At 32.9% G+C, this 9,788-nt stretch overlaps 1 protein-coding gene across 1 annotated transcript; it reads left to right on the top strand.

Moving 5' to 3' along the window:
* The first annotated feature begins 3,570 nt into the window (after positions 1-3,570).
* Positions 3,571-8,358, top strand: LOC125198522 (SEC14 cytosolic factor-like). The gene is made up of 8 exons (XM_048096833.1): positions 3,571-3,722; positions 3,764-3,779; positions 6,633-6,692; positions 6,822-6,881; positions 6,946-7,041; positions 7,168-7,435; positions 7,620-7,676; positions 7,879-8,358. Exons 1-6 carry the CDS (start codon positions 3,571-3,573, stop codon positions 7,333-7,335), a joined length of 552 nt encoding a protein of 183 aa, XP_047952790.1. The 3' UTR covers positions 7,336-7,435; positions 7,620-7,676; positions 7,879-8,358.
* The last annotated feature ends 1,430 nt before the right edge of the window (positions 8,359-9,788 follow it).

Here is a 9,788-nt window from a genome sequence, read left to right as displayed (position 1 = left end):
ATGATAGCATAAAATAATGCAATGATTTAAGTCTCTGATTGTATTATTAATAGCCTTCTATCAAGGGATTGTATCAATCCTTGATTTATCTCCTTCCTAGTTTAGTTTAGAAATCCTTGTATATATTGTGAAGTGTGTGATGAATATTCTCAATGCAAATACAATATTTACATTCACATATGGGAAACTTGGGATTGTGTGGACTTCCATTGACAAGAAAATGCAAAGAGGATGATGGGAAATCAATGCAGCCTGAAGAAGAAGAAGATGATGAATATGAATTCATAGATGGATTTGGGTGGCGATGTGTTGTGATGGGATATGGAAGTGGATTTGTAGTCGGGATTGGAATTGGTTACATGATTATAAAAAGTGGAAGGACAAGATGGTTAGTGGAATTCTTTTTCGGAGTTGGTTATAAATATAAGACGAAGAAAAAACGCAACCGAGCTGCACCAACACACAGGGGAACTTGATCCAAAGCCAAAGAGAATTGTGTGATTTCTTGTGTTTGATTTGGAAATATTTATTTATGCTAACATTTTTCTTCTTGTCTTTTACTTTACCAATTACACATTAAAACCTGTGTCAAACTCAAATGGCCTATTACGGGATGGAGGGAGTAAAAAGAAAAGAGGTTGAAAATAGTTAATTCCATAGAAAAAAAATACTCCCTCCGGATATTAGCATGAATATTCTAGATTGTTAGAACATGGAAATTGTAAAGTTCATACATTAGGGTGACATTTATTATGGGACGGAGGGAGTATGTGATTAGTTCATTTCCAAAATATGTGATGAGTACAAACCTATTCCACATCGGGTGTCAGAGGGAAGTTGAAAGGTGCATATAATTCATGTCCAACCTCAATTAGTTTGAGGTCTTTTGGAAGTGACCCAAAAACAAATTCATACGAGTGTAACCCAAAATATATTTTCTTAAAAATTGATTTTGTCAAGCCATTATAATTTTTAAGAGTTATTCCACAAGAGATCGGTCATCTTCATAATTTAGAAGTGTTAACAATGAATGATAACAAGTTGACTGGCCATTTGCCGGCAATCATTTTCAACTTGTCTTCTTTGGAAGGGTTTTACCTACATCATAACAAATTTAGTGGGGAACTGTCGGAGACTGGAAACATGAAAGCAAACAAAAATTTACGACTTCATAACAATGATTTTACTAGTAAAATTTCTTACCATGGCAGAATCTAAGTTTAAGCATATTCAACTTTTTCGTGTTGCATTTTAGACTAAGTAGAAACTGCTTTAAAATAATTTATAATTTTTTTTCCTTAAAAAAATCAGTAATGTAAGCTCGTATTAATTGTTAAACAAAACGTAATTTTAAATTAATCTATTATTTTCATTTGTAGTATTTTCTTTCTCCAAAGGAGATTTCATTTTCTATTTATTTTCTCTCCTGATCTCTTTTATTTATTAATTTTACGTTAAAACTGTCCATTTACAAAAATTAATCTCTTTCCATTTATAGTCTATATTAGTTCTGTTCATTTCTACATTGTGGCGTCTATATGAAAGACTGCTTATGAAGATAACCTACTTGGGTTTGTTACCTATCTATTGTTACTTTATGAAAGTTAGCAATGATGACACCCCAACATTGCAAATTTTAAAATGCATTATTTGCAAAACATCACACATTAATTGCCCCAAGCATGCGAGACTGCCGAATTAAGCTCAAGAAAATTAACAACAATGCTTATCTTCAATAGTAGGAGTAGTAAAGATTCTAGATTTCAAAACAACAACAAAATAATATATCCAAAATAATTAATTTTGAAGCTATCCGTCATTTAATTTCTTGCCTTGCTCCACCAAAGCCCGAATTCAATTTCCTCACTCATTGGAATAGCAAGTAGATGGATCTCAATAAAACAAAATATTTATGAGAAAATAATATCCTTTCACAAAATCTCTAAGCAAAGATCCATTTTAAAGATCAAACCCCCATAAAATTCCTTTCTAAAAGATTATTAAAAGCTAATTACGTCATGAGATTCTTCATGACGTGATTAGCTTTTAAGTGGAATAATATCTTTTGCTTTTCTATATCAAAGATCAAACCCCCATAAAATTCCTTTCTAAAAGATTATTAAAATCTCATGACATCTCCTAAGATATTATTCCATATTATTCCATCTCCCAAGATATTATTCCATTTTCTATCTTTCTTTCTAAAAGATATTAAAAGCTAATTACGCCATGATGTTATGCTTCCTATATTCTTATTTATCTTAGAGGACTTCAATTCTTCATTTTTCCATTTTTGTCATAGTTGATTTATTATTCCATTTTCTATCTTTTTTTGATATTGGACTAATCATTGGCTTGTTATTTTATTCGAATAAACAATTTCTTAAAATCTATGTCAAGTCAAAATGGAACTATAAATGGCGAATGGAAGGAAGAATTGTGATTGAATATTTTCCATTGTTGTTAGTCAGATGACTAACTAACAATTGGGGCATGACACCTATATTGTGGAAAGTAAATGTTTGAAGGTAATGTTTTCTTGACATTAAACGGCCAAGGTTTACAAATGGGGCACGATCAATATATACAATTTGACTTATACAGGGACTCCATTTTTTTAAAGGTAAATAGCCATATCAAAATCTGGTATATACCATAAAATTTGAAATCCGCTAATTAAATAACAAAATTTCAATTTTTCTGCTTTATTCCACCTTGAAATCTCAATTTACATCGACATAAATGTCCAAGCAAAGATCCACTTTAAAGATTAAAAAAAGGGCCATAATCTCAAAAGGAATCTCAAATCAAATAAAAAGGCCCAAAACTTCTTTCTTCTTCTTAACAAAATAGGCCCAACTGAATTATTTAAACAAAACAAACTGGAAGTGAGCCCAACTTCAGAGAATAAGATTGTGCCTTATCACATACAAGTCAGAAAAGCTGTGACCTCCTCTGCGCCACCAAACCGCCGTCGCCGGTCACCAACTCCATGTACGGTTGTTCCCTTTTAACATTTGTGCTTTAATAGATCTTTATTATTTTTTATTTGATCATAACATGTCACCATTTCATTATTTATCATTTTTCACATGACATCATAAGAGGCACTCCAACCGTTTGCCAAAATGCCCGACAAAGTCTGGTGTAGTCTAAGTGTTCTTCATATCATCAATGACAAAGATTACTCCATATTTTTTTAAACCCTAATCTTTTCCTTCATCAAAATTGTTCAGCCATGGCTGATGCTGATAATTCAAAGTCCAACAATTCGGAGCAGCGATCCTATCTTCGGCTCGATCCTCCGAAATTCAACGGAGACGATCCATGGGGATGGACTTTCAAGGTTGACATGTATTTCGACTATTACGAAATGTCGGAAGAACTCCGTCTACCCTTTGTCGGACTACTCTTCGAGCGGCCGGCGCTGGATTGGATCATTTACCAAAAAAAACACAAATTGCTGAAATCATGGCCTGAGTTCATGGAGGCGGTGAAAGAGAGGTTTGATCCAACATATCATGACAATCACTTTGGGATACTCGCAAGCTGCAGCAACTCAACTCGGTGATGGAATATCAGGACGAGTTCGAGAGGCTTTTGGTCAAGATTAAGGGTGCGTCGCTATCGGAGAGTCACCTTGTCTCCATATGTGAATCGGGCTTCAAAGATGCTATTCGATGGGAACTACACTTGCGAAAGCCGTCGTCCTTGTGTGAAATGTTTGCGCTTGCGCGCGAATTCGAGAAGATGTACGATGAAGGCTTCAAGTGAGAGAGGTATGTTTTGGTTGTTTTATTTGTTTTGAGTTGAATTTTGTGGGGATTGAATATATTTGCAGTTGTTTCCAATTATAATTAGAAGTTGAAGTTGGATATAATTCTTATAAGATTGAATTTATCTTTTTGTTTCAATTTGTAATAGGATTTTTGTTGTCTAGGCTTTATTGTTAGTTTGGATCAGGTCCTTTTTGATATTTTATTAAATAGAAGATTTAGAAACTTTAGTTTTTGTATGTGTTAGGCTTCGTTTCCCTCATATGTTCGGTTATTATTTAGAGCGACTAGGCAACATTTGGTATCAGAGATGTAGACATGGTGATTGTGGTACGCGTGGTAGGAGACAAGGAGAGGACCCCTGATAAACTCATGTTTTGATAGGTGAAGTTTACTCAATTCAATCCTATAGTTTTTGACTAATTATATGACTTTTAGGAGTTTAATGAGTTTGTTTAGAACGTGCTAAGAATATAGATGAAACGGGCATGAAAAGTTCTTCAGTCATATTAGTCCACATTAAAGTTTAACAGAAGTGGCTAGTATTGTTAGAATCATCATCAAGTTCTGAACAATTACTTCTGATATTTCTGTTTAAGAGAAACAAAATATCAGAGTTATATTTTGGTCCAAAGTCTAAGACATACGATTAGAAAACAATTTTGAGCATTGAAATATTTGATTTTTTAGCATCTGTGCAGATTGCATGCAAGGGTTGCTTGTACAATTTTATGAACAAAAGTAGCCTAACTTAGAAATTCAACATTGCACAATTTAAGATGCATTATTTGCAAAACATCATACACACAACAAGCTAGTGTTCCAAATGAAACTCAAGAAAAGCACAATTGTTTGTCTTGAATCACCTTCTCCTTGTTGTTGCTTTTGCTCTATTTCTTCTCTTCATCTTACTATTACTATATCCAGCCCCATAAAAGAAGTCCACTAACCATCTTGGCCTTCCGCTTCTTATAATCATGTAACCAACTCCAATTCCAACCACAAATCCACGTCCATACCTTAACACGATACTTCGCCAACCAAATCCATCTATAAATCCTGACTCATCATCATCATCTTCTTGTGGAGGAAATACTGATTTTCCATCAGTTGTTTCACACTGCTTTGCCAATGGAACTCCACACAATCCCAAGTTTCCTATGTATGAATCATTCTGAAACGTAGAAAACTACTTAGATTGTGGTATTGGCCCCACAAAATTATTCATTGATAGGTTTAATTTCGAAAGAAACGTCAAACCTGTCAGATCACTTGGAATTTTTCCACTCAATCTGTTCCATGACAAATCCAATGACTCAAGAATACTTATATTCCCAAGAGACACAGGAATCTCTCCCGTGAGAGTATTACTGGACAAATTCAAGTATCTAAGAGAATTAAGGTTGCCGATGGAAACTGGAATATTCCCGGAAAATCTATTGGAAGATAAGTCAATCATTGTAAACGTATCTAACAATCTTTTCAATTCCTGATCCAAACCCTTCAAAATGACACCTAAGTCTTAATATGTTTGGACCCTATCCTTCCCAACGCGTGTCAGATTATCCTTGGCATCTATCATACCTTCACAATTCTTGAAATATCTATCAGGTAAAGAGCCAGCAAATGCATTTCTTGATATATCCAAGACTTGCAACTTTGGAAACGGATGCTCGGTCTTTGAAGCCTCCAACATAGTACCATTCAACTTGTTAGACCTCAAGATGAGGACGCAAAGTTGAGGGAATGCTTCCATCCATAAGGGAAATGCACCTCGTATTTCATTATCACCAAAATCAATGCTTTCTAGGCGTTGGCAGTTGATTAGGGAATGTGTTATTCCTTCCAACTTATTGTCATTCAGAATAAGGGCCTGAAGACTACAATCTTTTGCAAATGTGGATTGAAGGGTTGTGATTTGGTTTTTGACCCAAATTAAGAGCCAACAATGAACTATTGAAGTTTCCCAAGCACTTTGGTATCTGTCCTTCCAAATGATTGTCTGCTAAATGGAGGAGTGTCAGTAATCTCAAGTCGCAAATGGATGATGGAATCTCTCCAATTAGTTTGTTACGAGGGAGTACTAAATAATCCAGCTCTGACATATTCCCAATGGCGGAAGATATTGGACCTGAATTGTTTTGTCTTAGGCTCTTAGCCTTATTACTCATCAAATCAATACTTGATTATCAAATCAATACTTGATTATCTGCAATGAGTTATAATTTCCCATTAAAAATTATTGAGTATAAATATAGGAATTTTCGAAATGTATGAATGTCCCAAATAAGACATGAGATGAAATATCTCAAGTTATTAGGATTTAAATATGAGCCTTTTAAATATGATGTTTTTCAAACTAAAACCACAATGCACATTATGTGGATTTCTGCTTAAATCAAAGTCCATCTCTTACTGTCATGCAAGGGGCTGTTCGTGGTCCGATTATGCCTACTCAAAACGATATTATAAGGCTTGTAAATATTCTTGTCTCTTTTTACTCCATAGTTTACTCATTTCACATTATTTTATAAAATAATTGGATCATGCCACTACAAAAAAAAGTGGACTTTACCTAGCACCAAATTCCTAGCAAAGCTTTTCCTCGGACACTTCGAGCACTTTTCGACCATTCCTAGCACTACTGCTAGCAACTCCTTAATTTCGATTATATAAAATATTTAAATATTTCCGAGCACAGAAGGTGCTCGTAATCAATTGAATTATGGAGTATTAAAATATACCTTTTCAAATATTTGCGAGCACTTTTCAAATATTTCAAATAGTTGTCTGATCATACTATCCTTATCTTCGTAATCTCATACACTCACTAACTGGCAGCTATTTCATCATTAGGGTCTCCCTGTATTTGCTGTTGGAGTAGGCCTGAGCAAAAAAACATTCGACAGAGCATCTGTAAGTATCGTTTCTAACACTTACATGAACTCATTTTGTGCACACGGCATGGCATGAAACCGGATTTTCTGTTTTCCAATGTTTAACCATTTCTTCATCACCTCTGACAACATTCTTCTTCGTTTTTAGGTTCATTATTATGTTCAATCCCACATCCAGATTAACGAATACAGGGATCGTGTGATTTTGGTAAGCAATGTTCGTGCTTCCTCTCTAAGTTCTACGACTCACCATTCTTAATTTCTTATTGCAGCCTGCTGCGACAAAAAAGTATGGGAAGCATATCAGTAACTGTATAAAGATACTAGATATGGCTGGCTTGAAACTCTCAGCACTAAACCAGATAAAGGTACATTAATAGCTATAGTTATTCACTTGGCTCCTTAACCAGAAGCATTATTTCATTCACGATACAGAGGATACTTATGTATAATTGTTGTCATCACTAACAATACTCATATTTGTTCTTGTGCAGTTCCTGACTACAATTACTTCTATTGACGATCTTAACTACCCTGAGAAAGCACAAACTTATTACATTGTGAATGCGCCATATGTCTTTTCAGCATGTTGGAAGGTTCGTGTGAATCCTGTCACGCTTTCTTATGACAGAACACTACATATATCATTACAAGACCAGTAACAATGCAGCCATTTTCGGAGCACTCTATGTCTGGTGAAATACCATCTCAACTATTCAGCTCAAGTTAACTCTTAACATTAGTACAGAGTTTGGAGATTTTGTAAGTAAACTAATTATACTATCCCATTTTCTGCTGTAGGTATATACATATATCATTGAATTATGTGGTTCTGATATCTCAGTATTATTTGGATTCTTGGAACTTGGATGTTGATCATTTCATATCTAAGGATAATATTTTGAATGAATAATGTATCTTTATTGTTGTCTCTTTTATTTTCCAGAATAATATCAACGTGGGATGAAGTGCTACCAAATGAGATCAGTTCGATTAGATCAAGGTACAGGCACTGCCAATATTTGCCACTATACAAATTCTCTTTACTGACAATGTGCCTTGCATTTTTTGATTTCTAATTGGACTTCCATGTTCTTGCATTAAAGTTAAAGAAAATGTGATGGTAATTGAGGTTCCACTTTTGTATCTTTGATGATTATAGAGAGATTCCAGTTATTGATTTTCAATCATTTATCATCTTGTAGGTAGATGTAGCAGAGACGATGTATTTTGAGACGAACAGAAGAAGGGGATAGAGATAAGGAGGCTCTCATTTTAAGCTAGTTTATACTCTCTCCGTCCCCGAATAAGAGTTACTAATTTCCATTTTGGTCCATGCCCAATTAAAAGTTGCACTACATTTTTATTATAAATGGTAAGTAGGTCCCACATTCCACTAACTCACTTCACTCACATTTTATTATAAAACCAATATAAAAAGTGGGTCCCACATTCCACTAACTTTTTCAACCAACTTTTCTTTACATTTCTTAAAACCCGTGCCCGGTCAAAGTGCTACTCCTAATGGGGGACGGAGGGAGTAGTTTATTGACTCATTTTAAAGCAAGTTTAGAAATACATGTGTGGAAACTAGCATTTACAAATGATTGTTTAGTTAGTACAGTTGTTTAGTGCTTCATGTGTAAAATTATACTTCTACTAATTTATTTAATATCAAATTTTATTCATTTGTTACTTTTAATATTTATTTATTTATTTTTATAAATAAATTTAATAAAAAAATATAAATATGCAAAAAAAAATAATTTATTAATTTAAAATAAAACAAATTCCGAGCACCCATGTGCTAGCAATTATATATTTAATTAAAAAATAATCTGACAATAAAATGCGAGCACCCCATCGATGTGCTAGGAATAATTGAATATTGCGAGCAGAACAACGTGCTCGGAATTCTGAGCACACAGCTGCTAGGAAAAAATTCCGATAGAGCAAATAGCTAGCACCCTTGGTGCTCGGTATCTTCCATTTTTCCTAGCAGATAGTATACGAATAAATCTCAAACTTGACACTATGTATATAAACAACCTATAGTCAAATTATAAAAAAAAAAGAAGAGGTTGAAAATAGTTAAATTCCATAGAAAAAAATATTGAGAAGTTTGAATCCCATTGTTGTTGAAATATATATTTACATATCTTTCTCAATTCCAACGTCGTTAAATATAATTAGCATTAGTACTAAAAATTGGGTATAAGGTAAACTTGCAGTGTTTTTAATAAGAAATGAACCTTTAATTGGGCCTCTAATATATGAATTCGATTTTTGTTGAATGATATGTGATCTCTTCACTGAATCAGATGGAGACCAATGGGCCAACAAGACAAACCGTGCCCGCTAGCAAGTAAAGTAGTACATGTGAGAATTCTTATTCCAAGTTTTTCTTATATATTCTAATTTATAATTCTTATTATTAACTTTTGACTAATATATTATTAATTTATTATATAATCGGTTAATAATTACTTAAGAAAATTAAGAATCATAATAATTACTACAAAAATAATAATAATTGTTTATTATCATTTATTAATATTGTTTTATCAATTAGTAATGATTATTATTACTAGTAATTAATTATTAATGACTTTCTCAATTAATAATTTATTAAAAACATCTTAATTCAAAACACTATGGATAATTTTATTAAATATATCCTTATCATTATTATTCTCATCGTTATTATGATTATTATTATTGATTTAAAAACATACTTTAATTATTAGGTATATTAGTCAGTTGAATATAACTGAAGTAAGTAATCTTCCTTAACTTTCATCAATATATTAATTGAATTGAACTAAAGAAAATAATCTTCCTAATTTTTCTTGATTACTTCACACAAAAAATAAGAAATATACAATGATCTAAAATATGTGTTTGTTTATCTTGACAAAAAAGACATGTATAAGACGAACAAGATAACTATTCCTAAACACTAATCTTCTCTTGATATCTTAATTGAATTTCGGTAGAGTAAGCCATCTTCTTAACTTTTCTTGACACAAAAGATAAGTAATGTATAATTAATGATCTAAAACATGTGATATATTCAAATAAACACGAACAAGATTAACTTTTTCCTAAACCTAAT

Source organism: Salvia hispanica, unplaced genomic scaffold (genome assembly GCF_023119035.1).
Source record: "Salvia hispanica cultivar TCC Black 2014 unplaced genomic scaffold, UniMelb_Shisp_WGS_1.0 HiC_scaffold_16, whole genome shotgun sequence".
In the NCBI taxonomy this organism is placed as follows: Eukaryota; Viridiplantae; Streptophyta; class Magnoliopsida; order Lamiales; family Lamiaceae; genus Salvia; species Salvia hispanica.
Note: the sequence above shows the minus strand (reverse complement) of the source record. Positions and strands in the feature narration are given on the sequence as shown.

Bases quoted from the DNA above. Each gene is read 5' to 3' on its own strand.
- LOC125198522 (XM_048096833.1), top strand. From the start codon at position 3,571: ATGGAATATCAGGACGAGTTCGAGAGGCTTTTGGTCAAGATTAAGGGT. The intron at 6,693-6,821 runs GTAAGTATCGTT...CTTCGTTTTTAG, and splicing joins AAACATTCGACAGAGCATCT to GTTCATTATTATGTTCAATC. The intron at 7,042-7,167 runs GTACATTAATAG...GTTCTTGTGCAG, and splicing joins CAGCACTAAACCAGATAAAG to TTCCTGACTACAATTACTTC.